The sequence below is a fragment of the Heptranchias perlo genome, chromosome 3 (genome assembly GCF_035084215.1).
Source record: "Heptranchias perlo isolate sHepPer1 chromosome 3, sHepPer1.hap1, whole genome shotgun sequence".
Taxonomy (NCBI): domain Eukaryota; kingdom Metazoa; phylum Chordata; class Chondrichthyes; order Hexanchiformes; family Hexanchidae; genus Heptranchias; species Heptranchias perlo.
The window spans coordinates 99,111,540-99,133,005 of record NC_090327.1 but is presented as its reverse complement, the minus strand read 5'-3'; the positions used below and the strand labels follow the sequence as shown (position 1 = coordinate 99,133,005).

The 21,466-nt window shown below is 43.7% G+C and overlaps 1 protein-coding gene across 3 annotated transcripts in view; it reads right to left on the bottom strand.

Moving 5' to 3' along the window:
* Positions 1–21,466, bottom strand: part of fbxl2 (F-box and leucine-rich repeat protein 2) — a 180,942-nt gene that overhangs the window by 141,921 nt on the left and 17,555 nt on the right. For 2 of the 3 annotated variants that reach the window (XM_067981069.1, XM_067981076.1), the window contains exon 3: positions 2,025–2,079. In XM_067981069.1, the coding sequence (XP_067837170.1) occupies positions 2,025–2,079 (55 nt within the window). Of the gene's footprint in view, positions 1–1,128; positions 1,190–2,024; positions 2,080–21,466 lie in introns of those variants that run through there. The other variant, XM_067981083.1, reaches the window with a different exon arrangement.

The window sequence follows — 21,466 nt, the reverse complement described above, 5'->3', positions numbered from 1 at the left end:
CAGTATTGAAGCTGTGGCCTAACTAGTGTTTTATACAGTTCTAGCATAACCTCCCTGTTCTTTTCTTTATTAGCCGAGGCACAGAATATAAGTATCCCGTATGCCTTCTTAACCACCTTATCTACTTGTCCTGCTACCTTCAGGGAACTGTGGACATGCACTCCAAGGTCCCTCACTTCCCCTAAACTTCCGTATCCTACCATTTATTGTGTATTCCCTTACCTTGTTTGCCCTCCCCAAATGCATTACCTCACATTTCTCCAGATTGAATTCCATTTGCCACTTTTCTGCCCACCTGACTAGTCCACTGATATCTTCCCGCAGTCTCCAGCTTTCCTCCTCACTATCAAACACACAGCCAATTTTTGTATCATCTGCAAACTACTTAATCATGCCCCCTACATTTAAGTCCAAGTCATTGATATATACCAAAAAAAGCAAGGGACCTCACTGGAAACATCCTTCCAGTCACAAAAACACCCGTCAACCCTCATCCTTTGCTTCCTGCTACTGAGCCAATTTTTGATCCAACTTGCCACTTTCCCTAGATCCCATGGGCTTTCACCTTTCTGACCAGTCGGCCATGTGGAACCTTGTCAAAAGCCTGGCTAAAATCCATGTGGACTACAAACACGCTACCCCTCATTGACCCTCCTTGTAACCTCCTCAAAAAATTTAATCAAGTTAGTCAGACACGATTTACCCTTAACAAATCCATGCTGACTGTCCTTGATTAATCCGTGCCTTTCTAAATGACAATTAATACTGTCCCTCAGAATGTTTTCTAATAATTTGCCCACCGCCGAGGTTAGGCTGACTGGCCTGTAATTACTCGGTCTATCCCTTTCTCCTTTTTAAAAAACAGTACAACAGCACCATGCCTGTAGCCAGTAACTTTCTCAAAGGTGTGTAAGTAATCCACTAGCACATAAAAACAAAGTATACTTTGATATATCAGTGGTAATTACCTATAATCAAGACATTAAGACACGAATTGTTCAGCTAATTCATTTCAACTAGAGGCCTGAGTTGAATTACACACAGGAGCAGAACTTCTCAAGTCTTATGACCAAGCAGAAAATATCAAACGTAAATCTAGAACACCAAAAGTGTACAGTTATATTTTACCATTTTATCTTATTGTTGAGAAGTCCTCAAGTAATCCATAGTATTTCTATTAATAGACCCTATAAAAATGAATCAAATGAGTAATTACTGAACAGGTAATTTCAAACTCGCTTAAAGAAACAGGTAAATAATTTTTACCCTGTAAGGTGCAGTGGGTTATAAAAGAAATGCAAAGCAATTGCACATGGAACAATTCATCAAAACAAATATATTTAGGAACTGTTCTGTGAAAAAAAGTGAAACAACCTTCATATTTTAAACTGATAGGTACCTTTCAAAACCAGCGCAAAGGTTCACACCTAAAAATTTTAGCATGATATGAACAAACTGCTGTCCTAGGTTTTGTACAAAACAAACTGGAAGGTCACTGATGGTCTAATAATAAACTGTTCCACAGCTGTGAACTAAACCACCAATATACCAAGAGCCTTCCTGACAAATAGGTTATACCCAAAGTGTTAATCCACTTTTTCTCCTGATAGATACTGAGACCTGCTGTCTAATTCCAGCAATTTATGTTTTTCTACCAAAAAACACTTAAACAGAACAGGAAAAACACCTTCAAACAGTTTTGAAGAATGCATCATTGGGGTCAAATACATTGCTTCCATTTTAAGCAATAGAATTGTTACACAAACTACTCAACTGTTCCTTTGCCATTTCCCTCCCTTTCATCTCCACAATGTTGAAAAGTTATGGTAAACAAATGAATTAACCAACAAAGTGCCTTCATGAAGTGACTATTTTAGTTATTTCAATTGCAAGCAATTACAACAATGTTTGGTGGATAATGTTGAAATGGCAATTTTCTGGAAATATCTTTACCCAACTATTTGTTAATACATTTTAATCCCAGTGATTAAAAATAAACAGCAACCAAAAGTAAAATACTATACCTTGGAAACCTGAGCACACCGACACAGAGTGACAACATCCAAGAAGGAAAATATTCTATAAAACAATAAAAATACAATACATTACAAAATTGCAGCTGACAGTCAGACAGAGATAAAGTCTTGTCAAAGAAAAAGTAGGACTGGTACAGTGATCTTACTAGAAATCCCATTAAAACGACTCTGTTACATTACAATACACATTAAGTTTCCAGCATACAAGCATCCATCCATAGCAACATCAAAAATTCCTAAAAGTTGTTGCACCTTTGCAGACCTTTAGAAAGTAATACTGATGTGGCTTCTCAAATTCTGAACTTGTTTTCAGAATTTAAAACACAAATGCGTAACATTCAACAAAAATTTGAGAAAACTCTGTTCATATACATTTCTGGGGACCGAAGCTGGAGGAAGACCCAAAAGTCATTGAATGACAAAATAACCTAACGGTGTAAAACCTTCTCTGATATGGAGATAACCTGAATACACCTGCTGTCCGTACAGAAGAGAATCAAAGTACTTCCCCAATTAAAACTGGCAAAAGAACCAGAGACAAGATGAGGAGAAACTTGTTTTTAAAAATGCAGCGAGTTGTTATGATCTGGAATGCACTGCCTAAAAGGGTGGTGGAAGCAAATTCAATAATAACTTTCAAAAGAGATTTGGATAAATAACTGAAGGGGAAAATTTGCAGGGGTATGGGGAAAGGGCTGGAAAATGGGACTAACTAGATAGCTCTTTGAAAGAACCGGCACAGGCACTATGGGCCAAATAGCCTCCTTCCATGCTGTATCATTCTATTAGTCTATGATAATGTGGCAGGGTGGCAGAAAATCCCCCATCACCCTGGGATAAAAACAATTGCTAATTAGATGGAGAATTCATGAAGGACATATACAGTAATCTTTGATGCAAATGATTGTACGTGTGTGGCTCTCCTCCCCCATCAGCAAAAAAGTTGCCCAATACACAAGAACAAGATATATAGCACCATTAGTAGCATTTAAACTCTTACCCATCGGTCCTATTTACACATACATTTATGGAGACAAGAATGCAGATTTGGTATGGCTTATCAACCAAATCTAGCAACAATTTACTGTAACTCAACAGTTTAAAATGCCAGACAGGAAGCACAAGTTATCTTCCATCACTTATACCATTTTACAATTAGACAAGTAACATTAGATAACTCATTAAAGGTGCAGTGCTCCTCATTCTTCAAATGCAGCACTATCTCCACAAATAGAACAGTCCACTACTTGTACAGAGGGAGGGCTGTTACAAATCCTATTCCTTTAAAATAGTTAATTCATATTTTAGTTCTCTCCCCTCAGTTTTTAATCACATTTCAAACTGGAGCACATGCTCAGTTCTTCCTCACCATCAGCAATGATGCTTCAAGCTTATGTTTATCTTTCCTGACTCACTGATGTGAGTGGAAGATTCAGGAGGCCCCTTCTTATATCCTGCGTTGCTACTCACTTTACTTGACCTTAGATAAAAACCATGCTTTGTCCAAAAAAGCTGTTTTCTTGCCTAGATAGCTCTTCTTAGGAAACTATCCAGATATCTTTCTTGTCTAAGTCGCACCAAGAATGGAACTCTGTTGGTGCTGCTTATAAATCAAAGGTAACATTAATATCCTCCCTACTTGAAAAGAGGATATTACCTGTATATGAGCTCAAACCCTGAAATTCTCAAATGATCCTAAACAGTACAATGCCTCGAGATAGTGTCCCACTGATCATATCCACAGCATCCATAGATGATTTCAGTCGTCTTGCTGGTTGCACAATTCTGCCCAGCTTAATTTGGGTTGTAACCTTAGCAAGCATCGGATCTACAAAAGGCACCCATCGGGATGGCTGAACGCAAATGAGATTCACTGAATGCTCGAGAATAATACGTACATGTTAAATACTATGTACATATAACTATTTACTACCCATCCAGGAATCCCAATGTTTGTATTCTCTTTCCAGAAGTACTACATCTTTCTCTACATGCAAGACTTCCATATTCAGTCTAAACTTGAATCATCATTGACGAATTCACACAGTTTAGACAACTATCATTTCCTTCATTCATTCATCTGACGAAGGAGATAATCTCCAAAAGCTTGTGATTTTAAAATAAATTTGTTGGACTATAACCTGGTGTTGTAAGATTCCTTACATTTGTCCACCCCAGTCCATCACCGGCATCTCCACATCATTCCTTCATTAACAGATGATCAGTTCTTGATGTTACTGATCCTGCCTTTACCAAGTTATCCAAATTGCCTTGGTATTGGACCATATTAGGAAAGAGAGTTTAAAGCCAGGGAAGGGATGTCCAGCAGATAGACCTAAATCATGATTAGAATCTACTCCAAGCATCTCATTCCCAGTACTTGGAATGTACTGAAATGAACAATAGTGTAAATATTAAGTCCTCAAAAGGAACCAAACACTAGCACATAACTTCAAGGGGGAAAATGTCAGGGGCATACTCAGAGGATGGAACACATAAATCTGTCAAGGGTGAATAGTCACCCTTCAAAAACATTAAGCAAGGCATGTGGCAAAGTACATAATTGAGTACAAAAGCAAAATAAACAAAAATGCTCTGAAATGCACTAACAAAATTTTTTTTTAAAAGAGACTGGAGAAACAATGAAAAGGTTGAAGGGAGACGAGAGAGGTTGACTATTTGGCTGAGCAGATTATACAGACAGGTCAAACAGAGATTAGGAATGCCAAGAGAAAGCTGAAAGGGGACATAGCCACAGATGCAAAATATTCTTCCAATATTATAAAATGTAAGGAATCTTACAACACCAGGTTATAGTCCAACAAATTTATTTTAAAATCACAAGCTTTCGGAGATTATCCCCTTCGTCAGATGAATGAGTGAAAAGGTTCTCAAATCGCATATCTTATACAATGCTGGGACAGCATCACACCAATCAAAAGGTGTCGTTGTTATTCAAACAGGCCAGTCACGGAGAACAGCACGTCCCAGTACACTGGACATACATTGTGTCAATTACACAGGCAGGCAGAAAGAAACCCAAAATGGCAGACAGAGACAGAGACAGAGACAGAGACAGAGAGAGAGAGAATATTAAAAAACATATAATTTTTTTCCCCCTTTTTGCTGGTGGGGTTACGTGTAGCGTGACATGAACCCAAGATCCCGGTTGAGGCCGTCCTCATGGGTGCGGAACTTGGCTATCAACTTCTGCTCGACGATTTTGCGTTGTCGTGTGTCTCGAAGGCCGCCTTGGAGAACGCTTACCCGAAGATCGGTGGCTGAATGTCCTTGACTGCTAAAGTGTTCCCCGACTGGGAGGGAACCCTCCTGACTGGCGATTGTTGCGCGGTGTCCGTTCATCCGTTGTCGCAGTGTCTGCATGGTCTCGCCAATGTACCATGCTCCGGGGCATCCTTTCCTGCAACGTATGAGGTAGACAACGTTGGCCGAGTCACAGGAGTATGAACCATGCACCTGGTGGGTGGTGTCCTCTCGTGTGATGGTGGTATCCGTGTCGATGATCTGGCATGTCTTGCAGAGGTTGCCGTGGCAGGGTTGTGTGGTATCGTGGACGCTGTTCTCCTGAAAACTGGGTAACTTGCTGCGAACGATGGTCTGTTTGAGGTTGGGTGGCTGTTTAAAGGCGAGCAGTGGAGGCGTGGGGATGGCCTTAGCGAGGTGTTCGTCGTCATCGATGACATGTTGAAGGCTGCGGAGAACATGGTGTAGTTTCTCCGCTCCAGGGAAGTACTGGACGACGAAGTACGTTGCGTCCCGTGTTAGTCTTCTGAGGAGGTCTATGCGATTCTTCGCTGTGGCCCGTCGGAACTGTCGATCGACAAGTCGAGCGTCATATCCCGTTCTTACGAGGGCGTCTGTAGGTGTCCATCGCGTTCCTCCTCGTCTGAGCAGATCCTGTGTATTCGTAGGGCCTGTCCATAGGGGATGGCCTCTTTGACGTGGTTGGGGTGGAAGCTGGAAAAGTGGAGCATCGTGAGGTTGTCCGTGGGCTTGCGGTAGAGTGAGGTGCTGAGGTGCCCGTCTTTGATGGAGATTTGTGTGTCCAAGAAAGAAACCGATTCTGAGGAGTAGTCCATGGTAAGTTTGATGGTGGGATGGAACTTGTTGATGTTATCGTGTAGTCTCTTCAGTGATTCTTCGCCGTGGGTCCATAGGAAGAAAATGTCGTCGATGTACCTGGTGTATAGCGTTGGTTGGAGGTCCTGTGCAGTGAAGAAGTCGTGCTCGAACTTGTGCATGAAAATGTTGGCGTATTGGGGTGCAAATTTGGTCCCCATGGCTGTTCCGTGTGTTTGGGTAAAGAACTGGTTATCGAAGGTGAAGACATTGTGATCCAGGATGAAGCGGATGAGTTGTAGGATGGCGTCTGGAGATTGGCTGTTGTTGGTGTTGAGTACTGAGGCTGTTGCAGCGATGCCGTCATCGTGGGGGATACTGGTGTCGAGTGCCGAGACGTCCATCGTGGTGAGAAGTGTTCCTGGTTCAACTGGTCCGTGGGTGCTGAGTTTTTGTAGGAAGTCTGTCGTGTCGCAACAGAAGCTGGGGGTTCCCTGTACGATTGGTTTCAGGATGCCCTCGATGTATCCAGAGAGGTTCTCACACAGGGTTCCATTGCCTGATACGATAGGACGTCCGGGTGTGTTGGCTTTGTGTATCTTTGGGAGGCAGTAGAAGTCTCCCACGCGGGGAGTACGTGGGATGAGAGTGCGTAGGATGCTTTGAAGGTCTGGATCGAAGGTCTTGATCTGTTTGTTGAGCTGGTGGGTATGTTCTTTGGTCGGATCTGGGGGTAACTGTCTGTAGTGTTCCTGGTTGTCCAGTTGTCGGTATGCTTCTTTGCAATAGTCCGTTCTGTTCTGTATGACAATGGCTCCTCCTTTGTCCGCTGGTTTGATGACGATGTTTCGGTTGGTCTTGAGAGCGTTGATGGCGTTGCGTTGTGCTCGGGTCACATTCTGGACTGTCTTCTGAGTGCGCCTGATGAATCTGGCATTGACGCATTTCCTGACAGCTTGGGCATACATGTCAAGCTGAGGGTAGCGACCCTCCGGAGGAGTCCAGTTTGACTCTTTCCTCTTCGGTTGCTGTACCGTGGATCCCTCTGTCTGCTGTTCTGGATCATTGATTGTCTCATTGGGTTCGCTGTTGAAATCTTGGGGTTTGTGGCAGAATTCCCGGAGCCTCATTCTCCTGATGAATTCCTCGTCAGGCACCTCACTCTACCGCAAGCCCACGGACAACCTCACGATGCTCCACTTTTCCAGCTTCCACCCCAACCACGTCAAAGAGGCCATCCCCTATGGACAGGCCCTACGAATACACAGGATCTGCTCAGACGAGGAGGAACGCGATGGACACCTACAGACGCTGAAAGACGCCCTCGTAAGAACGGGATATGACGCTCGACTTGTCGATCGACAGTTCCGACGGGCCACAGCAAAGAATCGCATAGACCTCCTCAGAAGACAAACACGGGACGCAACCAACAGAGTACCCTTCGTCGTCCAGTACTTCCCTGGAGCGGAGAAACTACACCATTTCTCGCAGCCTTCAACAAGTCATCGATGACGACGAACACCTCGCTATGGCCATCCCCACACCTCCACTGCTCGCCTTTAAACAGCCACCCAACCTCAAACAGACCATCGTTCGCAGCAAGTTGCCCAGTTTTCAGGAGAACAGCGTCCACGACACCACACAACCCTGCCACCGCAATCTCTGCAAGACATGCCAGATCATCGACACGGATACCACCATCACACGAGAGGACACCACCCACCAGGTGCATGGTTCATACTCCTGTGACTCGGCCAACGTTGTCTACCTCATACGTTGCAGGAAAGGATGCCCCGGAGCATGGTACATTGGCGAGACCATGCAGACACTGCGACAACGGATGAACGGACACCGCGCAACAATCGCCAGACAGGAGGGTTCCCTCCCAGTCGGGGAACACTTTAGCAGTCAAGGACATTCAGCCACCGATCTTCGGGTAAGCGTTCTCCAAGGCAGCCTTCGAGACACACGACAACGCAAAATCGTCGAGCAGAAGTTGATAGCCAAGTTCCGCACCCATGAGGACGGCCTCAACCAGGATCTTGGGTTCATGTCACGCTACACGTAACCCCACCAGCAAAAAGGGGGGAAAAAATTATATGTTTTTTAATATTCTCTCTCTCTCTCTGCCATTTTGGGTTTCTTTCTGCCTGCCTGTGTAATTGACACAATGTATATCCAGTGTACTGGGACGTGCTGTTCTCCGTGACTGGCCTGTTTGAATAACAACGACACCTTTTGATTGGTGTGATGCTGTCCCAGCATTGTATAAGATATGCGATTTGAGAACCTTTTCACTCATTCATCTGACGAAGGGGATAATCTCCGAAAGCTTGTGATTTTAAAATAAATTTGTTGGACTATAACCTGGTGTTGTAAGATTCCTTACATTTGTCCACCCCAGTCCATCACCGGCATCTCCACATCAATATTATAAAAGCAAGAGGATAGTCAGGGAGAAAGTTAAAACTCGAAGGGACTTGTATGGATTTGAACAAGATGAATAGTGGCTGGTTAACATGCTAAATGTCTACTTCTCGGAGGTTTTCACACTAACAATACATTGGGAATTTGATGTTCGTGAAACAGAGGTGCCAGATACAAGGAAGGGCCTGAAAACTAATGAACCCCTCAGGGACAGATGAATAACACCCAAAAGGTACTAAGACAAGGGAGTATACATGATTTACTGACTGGTTTCAAGGGAATTAATGAATATTGGGGAGATTCTGACAGGCAGGAAACAAGGTAATGAAATTCCCATAATCAAGAAGGGCAATAGTGGCATATGTGGCAATATACATGCACTGATCCGAATACCGTAATCAGAAAATTTATGTAACCAATGATAAGAAAATGGAAGAGTAGCTGTAACAAAAATAATGACGTCAACAATTTTAAAAAGGAGGTAGATCTTATCTGACTGACCTCAGACTTATTTTCTGAGGCAGTATCTTCCAAATGACCCTTGATGGAGCATTGCATGAGACTCATTTACAAATTTAGGTCAGTAGGCATGGATTAGCAACTGACTGAGGGAAAGGAAGTAGAGGGTAGACGGTAGAGGGTAGGGGATGGAGGCAAGGTACTGCCAGGGATGTCTCAGGAGCCCTCCTATTCTGGGATTAATGGGGCAGTGGCAGTGTGGATACGAAATTAGCTTAGGGACAGAAAGCAGAGAGTAGTGGTGAATGGTTGTTTCCCCCCCACCCCCACCCCCACCCCCACACAGGAGGGAAGTAAACACTGGTGTCTCCCAGGGACTGGTATTAGAACCACTGCTGTTTCTGATATACATTAGTGACCTGGACTTGGGTACACAGGGCATAATTTCAAACTTTGCAGATGACATGATACTTGGAAATGTAGTAAACAACGTGGAGGTTAGTAACAGACTTCAGGCGGATGTAGGCAGACTGATGAAATGGGCAGAAACATGGCAGATGAAATTTAATGTAGAGAAGTGTGAAGTGATGCATTTTGGTAGGATGAATGAGGAGAGGCAATATAAATGAAATGGTACAATTTTAAAGGAGGTGCAGGAACAGAGACCTGGGGGTGAATGTACACAAATCTTTGTAGGGCAAGTTGAGAAGGCTGTTAAAAAATATGGGATGCGCAGCTTTATAAATAGAGGCATAGACTACAAAAGCAAAGAAGTTATGTTAAAACTTTATAACATACTGGTTAGGCCCCACCTGGAGTATTGTATCCAATTCTGGGCACCACACTTGAGGATGTCAAAGCCTTGCGAGGGTGCAGAGGAGATTTTCCAGAACGGTACCAGGGGATGAGGGACTTCAGTTATGTGGAGAGACTAGGAGAAGCTGGGGTTGTTCCCCTTCGAGCAGAGAAGGTTAAGAAGAGATTTAATAGAGGCGTTCTAAATCATGAGTTTTGATAGTTTCTCATTTACTCTGTTTCCACTGGCAGAAGAGTCAGTAACCAAAGGACACAGATTTAAGATGTCTGAAAGGGTGGTGGGACCAGATTCAATAATTTTCCAAAGGGAATTGGATAAATACTTGAAGGGGAAAAATTTACAGAGCTCAGGAGAAAGCACAGGGGAGTGGCACTAATTGGATAGCTCTTTCAAAGAGCTGGCACAGGCACGATGGGCCGAATGGCCTCCTTCAATGCTGTATTATTCTATGATTCTTTGTGTGTATAAATGACTTTGGAATTGCCGTATCATTGCAAGTTAAATTCACGGATTAAATGAGTTCGGGGCAGGACTTCCGCAGAGCTTGATGGGGTTTACTCATTGCCGACAAATTCCTGTATGTTGGGGGGGGGGGGGGGGGGGGGGGGAAGAGACACCTTGGGTGTAACTGAAGTTGCCATGGTGAAAAGTTGAAGGAGACCTACAGTTGTTAGATGATTTGTCACATAATGTTTAAATAGTTTGAAGCAGCAATAAACCAAGCAAACAGGATGCTGGGTTACATTGCCAAATTAGTGGAGTTCAAGTAGGTTACCCTATGCCTGATGAGGTCACATGTTGTATATTGCATATACTTCTGGTCAGCTTGGAACATAGGAATAGATGACCATTCGGCCCTTCGAACCTGTTCTGCCAGTCAATGAGATCATGGCTGATCTGTATACTAATTCCATTTACCCGCCTTGGCTAGCAAAAACCAATCAATCTCTGATTTAAAATTATTAATTGAACTTGCATCTACTGCTTTTTAATGAGAGAGTGTTCCACACTTCTACCACCCTTTGCGTGAAGAAGTGTTTCCTAACTTTGCTCCTGAATGGCCTAGCTCTGATTTTAAGGTTATGTTCCCTTGTCCTAGAATCCCCCAACAGCAGAAAAAGTTTCTCTCCATTTATCCTAGTAATTCTATATTTGTGGGAGGATGATCAATATCAGGATTGGCTAATACCACTTATAATTGATCATTCTAAATGCTGAAGCAACTGCTTCAACAAAAGCTCAGTTGTGTGCTTGAGAAAATGATTACTCCACTATTGTGTTGATCAACAATCTAGCGGCTTTAGCTACATGCTTCTATCAGGATGGCCAATGTCAGTACTGAAAAACTTTGAGGTTGGCAAGCTTAGTAACTGAAGCTGAAGGATGCCACTCTGGCGACTGAGCTTATCAATACTTCTCTTCTTGGAGATGAGAATGTACATCATTCAGTCAGAGCATCTTTTAACTGTCAATCCCACAAGCACTTTGCAAGCATGCCCCATCTAAAGTTATTTTCCTCCCAGATGTACAGCTGGAAGGATGCTTCCTTAAGATAGCAGCACTCATGAAGCCACTGTTAGACATTCATGATGACAGGATAACCTTAGAGAGAGCAGTGTCCAACTCTTCTGGTCTTAGAACAAGCTTCAGACCTTTGAAAGCCATGTGACACAAAGGGAGCAGGGGGGTCAAAAATCCATAACATTTAATGCAAATGTTAAATCATAGGAAAAGCATGAATCAAAGACAAAAGCTACTCAACAAAATAGGCATAAAACTAACAGGCTGAAGCACATGAGCAACTGGTGAAATCGTGAACTTCACTACTCTTTCAAAACTATTACTTTCAGAAGTTTTTCCTCAAGGTGCTAATTTTCAAAGACTTCAAAGAAAAGCAGTAGAAAATGGAATTCAAATATGTTCTGGAGCCAGATGATAGAGCTGAACTGAGAAAGTACTTACCCCCAACAAAGATTTAAAAAAATGAAGTGCTCTTGGTTGCCTTTTTCTTAATTGACACAGACACCTTTTTTAAAAAATGAGTTCAAACCTAGGGATATATAAATGCCATATAAATTAAACGCTTTCCTATTTCAGGCACCCAACTTGAGCATGAAGTACTCTCAAAGTTCATAATTGTTGACGCTCCACTTGGATACCTGATATAGGAAAGGACAGCCAGCTACAAAGTTAACATCCCTTAATTCTGTTCCAATCTCAAAAATATCACTTGTTCCAACAATGTTGTCCCCCTCCAGCCAGCTTGGTCACTTCATGGAGACTGCCAACTTTTAGTACCCAATTAGAGGTATCATTGCTACAGTAGCTTACTCTGCATCCACCTCTCCTACCACTTGATGTTAAATTCCTCCAGTCTGCTTTTTATTCCATCACGGCACTGAGACCGCCATGGTCAAATATTTTATGTGGCGGCTGTGGTTGTTATGCCGCTTCAACCTCTGTCTTTAGATTCATTCAACCATTCCATCTTCCTCCACTACCAATACCTTGGCTCCATGGTCCACCTCTACAGTACTACTCTCTCCCGGTTCTATTCCTAGCTATCTTAATGCAGTCAGTACATCTTTTCCAAAGATTCTTCATCCTGTGCCAGCACAGGCATCTCTAGTATGCCTGCAAATATGCCATCAGTTTTCATTATAATGCAGATAATGCCAAACTTTTCCTCCTACATCACTGTAGTGACAGCAGCTACGCTGTCTGACGAAGTTTTCGATGAACCAGATCAATGAGATCAAAGTCATCCTGTTTGGGCCACATCAGAAACGTTGCCTCAAGAGCTGACTTCAAAGCGACATCCAGTCCACCATAAAGCTTACTTTCATTTCCAAAATACTGTTCACCCAAGCTGGCTATCACTGCTGCTGAAACCCTCATTCATGCTTTCATTACTTCAAGGATCAATTTGATCTCTCCGCTTTCTCAGCACCATTTTACACAAATATCAACTCATTACTCTTCAGGCCATTTTGCAGGATAGGATATGAGTTGAATACCGACTTTGTCCCATTTGACCTCCACTGGCTCCCTGTCGCCAGTGTATCAGCTTTCCCTCCCCCCTACCTCCACTTTCAGTTAAGCCTTCAGCCATCCTTTGCCCCACCATTGGTGGCTGCGCCTTTACCAGTCTAGCCCCAGAATTCCCTCCCTAAACCCCTCTACCTCCTTGATGCTCCTTAAAACCTACCTCTTTGACCAAGCTTTTGGTCATCTGTTCTAATATCTCCTTATGTGGCTCAGTGTCAAATTTTTTCTGATAACACTCCAGTGAAGCACCTTGAAATGTTTTACTACGTTAAAGGCGCTATATAAATGCACGTTATTACTGTGCACCAACAAGGAACTTGGTGAGGCTGCTCAAATTAATTTTACCCTGACAGAACCATAGATGTTTACAGCAGAGGCAGCCATTTGGCCCACCATGATTAGCAAAGAGGATGCACAGAGCATTACAAAACTACTCCCACTGCCCTGCTCTCCCCCAATGGCCCTGTATTTTTCTCCAAAACAAAGCCAGCCGATGCTTCCATTCCATCATTCAGGGAATAGTTTAAACACAGGTCCCAGAAGTATTTCCCATTTGAACGTACAAATTAATAAAGAATGTTGATTAATTTAGTATTCCTTGATTCACAGAGCCAAGTGAACCCAAGTATACTTTTTTTTTTAATTCGTTCACGGGATGTGGGCATCGCTGGCAAGGCCGGCATTTATTGCCCATCCCTAATTGCCCTCGAGAAGGTGGTGGTGAGCCGCCTTCTTGAACCGCTGCAGTCCGTGTGGTGACTGTTCTCCCACAGTGCTGTTAGGAAGGGAGTTCCAGGATTTTGACCCAGCGACACTGAAGGAACGGCGATATATTTCCAAGTCAGGATGGTGTGTGACTTGGAGGGGAACGTGCAGGTGGTGTTGTTCCCATGCGCCTGCTGCTCTTGTCCTTGTCCTTCTAGGTGGTAGAGGTCGCGGGTTTGGGAGTTGCTGTCGAAGAAGCCTTGGCGAGTTGCTGCAGTGCATCCTGTGGATGGTGCACACTGCAGCCACAGTGCGCCGGTGGTGAAGGGAGTGAATGTTTAGGGTGGTGGATGGGGTGCCAATCAAGCGGGCTGCTTTATCTTGGATGGTGTCGAGCTTCTTGAGTGTTGTTGGAGCTGCACTCATCCAGGCAAATGGAGAGTATTCCATCACACTCCTGACTTGTGCCTTGTAGATGGTGGAAAGGCTTTGGGGAGTCAGGTGAGTCACTCGCCGCAGAATACCCAGCCTCTGACCTGCTCTCGTAGCCACAGTATTTATATGGCTGGTCCAGTTAAGTTTCTGGTCAATGGTGACCCCCAGGATGTTGATGGTGGGGGATTCGGCGATGGTAATGCCGTTGAATGTCAAGGGGAGGTGGTTAGACTCTCTCTTGTTGGAGATGGTCATTGCCTGGCACTTATCTGGCGCGAATATTACTTGCCACTTATCAGCCCAAGCCTGGATGTTGTCCAGGTCTTGCTGCATGCAGGCTCGGACTGCTTCATTATCTGAGGGGTTGCGAATGGAACTGAACACTGTGCAGTCATCAGCGAACATCCCCATTTCTGACCTGATGATGGAGGGAAGGTCATTGATGAAGCAGCTGAAGATGGTTGGGTCTAGGACACTGCCCTGAGGAACTCCTGCAGCAATGCCCTGGGGCTGAGATGATTGGCCTCCAACAACCACTACCATCTTCCTTTGTGCTCGGTATGACTCCAGCCACTGGAGAGTTTTCCCCGATTCCCATTGACTTCAATTTTACTAGGGCTCCTTGGTGCCACACTCGGTCAAATGCTGCCTTGATGTCAAGGGCAGTCACTCTCACCTCACCTCTGGAATTCAGCTCTTTTGTCCATGTTTGGACTAAGGCTGTAATGAGGTCTGGAGCCCAGTGGTCCTGGCGGAACCCAAACTGAGCATCGGTGAGTAGGTTATTGGTGAGTAAGTACCGCTTGATAGCACTGTCGACGACACCTTCCATCACTTTGCTGATGATTGAGAGGAGACTGATGGGGCGGTAATTGGCCGGATTGGATTTGTCCTGCTTTTTGTGGACAGGACATACCTGGGCAATTTTCCACATTGTCGGGTGGATGCCAGTGTTGTAGCTGTACTGGAACAGCTTGGCTAGAGGCGCAGCTAGTTCTGGAGCACAAGTCTTCAGCACTACAGCTGGGATGTTGTCGGGGCCCATAGCCTTTGCTGTATCCAGTGCACTCAGCCGTTTCTTGATATCACGTGGAGTGAATCGAATTGGCCGAAGACTGGCTTCCGTGATGGTGGGGATATCGGGAGGAGGCTGAGATGGATTATCCACTCGGCACTTCTGGCTGAAGATGGTTGCAAACGCTTCAGCCTTGTCTTTTGCACTCACGTGCTGGACTCCGCCATCATTGAGAATGGGGATGTTTGCAGAGCCTCCTCCTCCCGTTAGTTGTTTAATTGTCCACCACCATTCACGACTGGATGTGGCAGGACTGCAGAGCTTTGATCTGATCCGTTGGTTGTGGAATCGCTTAGCTCTGTCTATAGCATGTTGCTTCCGCTGTTTAGCATGCATGTAGTCCTGAGTTGTAGCTTCACCAGGTTGGCACCTCATTTTTAGGTACACCTGGTGCTGCTCCTGGCATGCTCTTCTACACTCCTCATTGAACCAGGGTTGATCCCCTGGCTTGTTGGTAATGGTAGAGTGAGGAATATGCCAGGCCATGAGGTTACAGATTGTGCCAGAATACAATTCTGCTGCTGCTGATGGCCCACAGCGCCTCATGGATGCCCAGTTCTGAGCTGCTAGATCTGTTCTGAATCTATCCCATTTAGCACGGTGGTAGTGCCACACAACACGTTGGATGGTGTCCTCAGTGCGAAGACGGGATTTCATCTCCACGAGGACTGTGCGGTGGTCACTCCTACCAATACTGTCATGGACAGATGCATTTGCGACAGGTAGATTGGTGAGGACGAGGTCAAGTAAGTTTTTCCCTCGTGTTGGTTTGCTCACCACCTGCCGCAGGCCCAGTCTAGCAGCTATGTCCTTCAGGACTCGGCCAGCTCGGTCAGTAGTGGTGCTACCGAGCCACTCTTGGTGATGGACATTGAAGTCCCCCACCCAGAGTACATTTTGTGCCCTTGCTACCCTCAGTGCTTCCTCCAAGTGGTGTTCAACATGGAGGAGGGCTGATTCATCAGCTGAGGGAGGACGGTAGGTGGTAATCAGCAGGAGGTTTCCTTGCCCATGTTTGACCTGATGCCATGAGATTTCATGGGGTCCAGAGTCAATGTTGAGGACTCCCAGGGCCACTCCCTCCTGACTGTATATCACTGTACCGCCACCTCTGGTGGGTTTGTCCTGCCGGTGGGACAGGACATACCCAGGGATGGTGATGGAAGAGTCTGGGACGTTGGCTGAAAGATATGATTCTGTGAGTATGGCTATGTCAGGCTGTTGCTTGACTAGTCTGTGGGACAGCTCTCCCAATTTTGGCACAAGTCCCCAGATGTTAGTAAGGAGGACCTTGCAGGGTCGACTGGGCTTGGTATTTTGCCGTTGTCGTGTCCGGTGCCAAGTCATAATTTCCCAACCTTGAAACAGCACAGTATTCATAGACATGTTTAACTTCAATATGCAGGTGTTTCATTTCTTCCTTTTGCCCACACCCGAAAAGGCAAGCTGAGCCACTTCTTTGAACATTTACTTCATAACCAACACAACAAAATGCATCTCTTGGCATTTGCCAATTTTCTGCTTTTCTTGTGACAATATCTCTCACTGGGAAGTCCAGCTGGCAAAAAAAAAGACAAGTACCTCTTTCAATTAGTGTTTTACATGTGGGCATGCTGAGAAAATGTCCAACCTTGTTCTCCACATGCTCTTCAGCATAGACCAGAGCAGAATACACCCATTTTGTTCAGGCTGGAATTTTAATTACATTTTCTTTCGTGTACTATTAACTGAAACTAACTGAATCAAGACCTAGACTATGCAACATTGTACCCGAGGCAACAATCTCATCTAAGCAATGAACCTCTTGTTTATGTCATCAATAATCAATTTGTCTGGAACCACTACATCATGTGTCTACAGTGCAGCAAGCTCCAAATCTACATGATATTTGCAATCAAGTTATATAATTATGGGACTGCCCCAATTCTTGCGATTTTCATGCTCTTAATAAAGCTATTGACAGGTTAGGAAAGAACATGCTGGCAAGAAGGAAATGACAGCAACATTTGCACTGTATGGTGATTATCTATTTTTCTGGCTAATCCAGGGATTTTTTCTGGGATTCATTACCATTCTCTTCAAAACAGGGAAATGTTCAAGATCATCAGAATGTGAAGAAATATACTGTGCCTTTCCACCACTCCAAGAGCAGACCCTCAATCATAATCTTCTAGCAGTGGCACCGAGGGGACTTGTAATACATACATCATATTTCACTGCAGGGTAGGATGAAGAGTGCAAGAACAGCCTCCCTAAAAATGAAAGGTGTGTCATTTAATAGTACCTTTTCCAGTGTCAGTTCTTTTTGGAAAATTGAGCATTACTTAAAATATTTACATATCAAAAGAGGAGTGGAGGAACAAGGTCAGAGCTGGTCTGAACAGAGCGGAGGGGAGAAGAAAGGTTTAGGTTACCAAGTCTAAAATCTTTCTGGCCTGCAAATGATACCACCACTTCAATGGCTCTTTCCTTACAGGCTTCTGTGTTCCAAGGGTGGCTTCACATAGAAAGGGGAGGGAGAAGGCTGATCTGGCATTGATTTTGAACTCGAAGGAAGAGTTCAGTATTCAGGTGAGCTTAGTCTTTCACCAAGTAATTTAAGTATGGTCTAGGTGGTCACTATTGAACAACAAACTAGTTCTTCAGCCAAGAATTTGAGGGGGAGTGGAGAAGTGTAGGATTAATATGTGCAAAATTTGGGATTCTGGTCCAGAAACAGCCAGACCTGATTAAATGGAACATTTGTATTGCTCTGCAGATCTATTGCAGGATTACAGCTAATTGAGTCAAGAGGTATTAAGCCAATTCTGTATTATTCCTGGTAATCAAACAAGTGGGAATCATTTAGATGGGGGAAGAGTCGGAGTAGCCCATGTGCATTGGTTTAGGGCAATATGATCAAATAAGAGGGATAACACCAATTCTTAAAATTTGTAGAATTTAAATTTGGCTTTATATTTATTGGATTTCCCCAATCCTGTGGGTGTACTTTCAAGTTACCTTGTGTACTAGTTTTTCTAACACTTAACACCAGATCAAGAGAAATTGCTGCTCCAAATCCTCCACCCACTCCCATTCCACCCAAATAATGGTTATGTAGAATAGTCTCCCAGAAAAAGTTGATGAAAATCTTGGAGGCTGAAATAACAGAATCTGGTTTGAAATCAGACTGGACGTTATCTCAAATCGTTATGGACTACTGGTGGGAGAGGGCAGTTGTCCAGAGAAATGGCCAAGTATTCTTCAACTGACATCTGTAATTCAGAGATCAACTGCTATTTTAGTTTGAGGTTTAATTACAAATGGTCATTCTACTAACTATTTAAATTCTTGGAACCTTCCAGAGCATGTTGCCGTCAATTGAGAACAGTACATAGTCAGTCTAGAAATGGCTACATAATGCTTGCCATGTAGATTTTATTAAATTATACTGCAACATTTTGTTTTAAAAATGACTAAAATATCTGCTATTGTGTCCACAAACACGCATCTATATGAATTATAGTTAACTAACTGTTATATAAAAGAGAGCTTATTTCCTTGTGATACTACCAAAAATTGGCCTGCAATTCTGGCTTCTACCAGGATTTTTACCTCCCAAATGATGTACTACTTGACCTTTATGTATCAAATTTTGACACCACAAAGATAGTCATCCTTTGCCTCAAGGCAACATTCAACCAAGAATGGCACAAAAGAGCTCCAGCAAAACTGAAGTAAATAAATAGTTATGTCACTGCATGAGTTCTTGAGGAAAATGTGCACAGCCCAACCATCTTCAGCTGCTTCATCAATGTCCTTCCCTCCATCATAAAGGTCAGGAGTGGGGCTGTTCGTTGAATATTCCACAGTGTTCCGTTCCATTGCACCTGGTCCGAATGGGATGCATCCTAGGAAGGAAGGGTGGAGATAGCAAAGCCTTTGGCCACAATCTTCCAATCCTCCTTAGATATGGGAGCGGTGCCAGAGGACTGATGGATTGCATACTGTTCAAAAAAGGAGAGGGGGATAAACCCAGCAACTACAGGCCAGTCAGCCTAATGTCTGTGGTGGGAAACTTTGGACACACAATAATTAGGGACAAAATTAATTAGCACTTGGAAAAACATGGGATAATAAATGAAAGCCAACTCAGATGTTAAAGGCAAATTGCGTTTGACTAACTTGATTAAATTCTTTGATGATGTAACGGAGAGGGTTGATGAAGGTAGCGTGGTTGATGTGTATATGGAATTTCAAATGGCATTTCATAAAGAACCACATAATACTTATTAGCAAAATTAAAGCTCCAGGGATTAAAAGGAGCAGTGGCTATGCGGATACAAAATAAACTAAGGGGCAGAAAGCATAGAGTAGTGGTGAAGGGTTGGTTTTCAGACTGGAGGGACGTGTGCAGTGGTGTCCCCTAGAGCTCTGTGTTGGGAGCACTGCTCTTTGATATATATTAATGACCTGGACTTGGGTATACAGGGCATGATTTCAAAGTTTGCAGATGACATGAAATGTAGTAAACAGTGAGGATAGTAACAGACTTTAGGAGGACATATAGACTGGTGGAATGGCCAGACACATGGCAGATGAAATGTGGAGTGATGCATTTTGGTAGGATGAGAAGAGGTAATATAAAACGAAATAGTACAATTTTAAAAGGGGGTGCAGGAACAGAGACCTGGGGGTGTACATACACAAATCTTTGAAGGTGGCAGGACAAGTTGAGAAGGCTGTTAAAAAAGCATACTGGATCTTTGGCTTAATAAACATAGGCAGAGTACAAAAGCAAGGAAGTTTGTCAAAGCCTTAGAGAGGGTGCAGAGGAGATTTACTAGAACGGTACCAGGGATGCTGGACTTCAGTTACATGGAAAGACTACAGAAGCTGGAGTTGTTCTCCTTAGTGCAGAGAAGTTTATGGGGAGATGTAAGAGGTGTTCAAAATTATGAAGGGTTTTGATAGAGTAAATAAGGAGAAATTGTTTCCAGTGGCAGAAGAGTCACTAACCAGAGGACACAGATTTAAGATAATTGGTAAAAGAACTAAAGGTGAAATGAAGAGAAATATTTTATGCAGCAAGTTATGATGATCTGGAATGCACAGCCTGGAAGGATGGTGGAAGCAGATTCAATAATAACTTTCAAAAGGGTATTGGATAGCTCTTTCAAAGAGCTGGCATAGGCACAATGGGCTGAATGGCCTCCTTCTGTGTTGTATCATTCATGATTTACAACTCCTCCAACTATGAAGTAGCTCATGACAGCCTACAACAGGAACTAGACAACATCCAGGCTTGGGCTGACAAGTGACAGATAACATTTGTGCCATGTAAGTGCCAGGTAACGACCATGTCCCAGTCATCACCCCTTGACCTTCAACTACACTACCATCACCAAATCCCCTACAATCAATATCTTGGGGGTCATCACTGACCAGAAGTTGAACTGGACTAGCCATAACAACACCGTGGCTATAAGAGTGAGGCAGAGACTGGGTATTCTGATTATTGGCTCACCAACTGACCAGTCAAAACCCCTCAACTATCTACAAGGCTCAAAATCAGAAGTTTGATGGAATACTCACCACTTGCCTGATTAAGCGTTGCTGTGGCTGCATCCAAAGAGCTCGACACTATCCAGGACAAAGTGGTTTGCTTGAACTCAATGTCAACCTCTTCCACCACCAATGTATTGTGACTGCAGCATATATCAACAGGATGCACTGCAGCAACTCACCAAGGTTACTTCAATTGTACCTCCCTACCCTGCAACCTCCACCAAGGACAACAAGAGCAGCAATATTGTGGGAATACCATCTGCTAAGAGTCTCACATCATCCTGACTTGGGTATATAGCGCCGTTCCTTCATCATAACTAGGTCAATATCCTGGAACTCCCTAGCTAATATCATTGTAGAAGCACCATCACAACAAAGACTGCAGTGGTTCAAGGAGAAGGCACACCACCTCAGGGATGAGCAATAAATGCAGCCTTGCCAGATTCACCCACATTCCGAGATTTTTTTAAAAATTCAACCTTATTTTGCTCAGAAGACAAAATCTTTGACCTAGGATGTTTATTCATCATTGTTTAGAACAGAATGCAAAATACATGAAGCTGGCAGTATTCCTGTCCATTAGAGAAAATGGGCAGGTACACTTTTGTCCATTTTCTTCTTTGTTGTGACCAGAATCTTCTTACGAACATATGAACTAAGAGCAGGAGTAGGCCATTCAACCCCTCGAGCCTGAATAGAGGAGGTACATTTGCTATTTTCCAATGTGATGGGACCCTTCCAGAATCTAGGGAATTTTTTTGAAAATTAATACCAATGCATGTACTATCTCTGCAGCCACTTCTTTTAAGACCTTTGCTAGGATATTGTGGCTTCTGA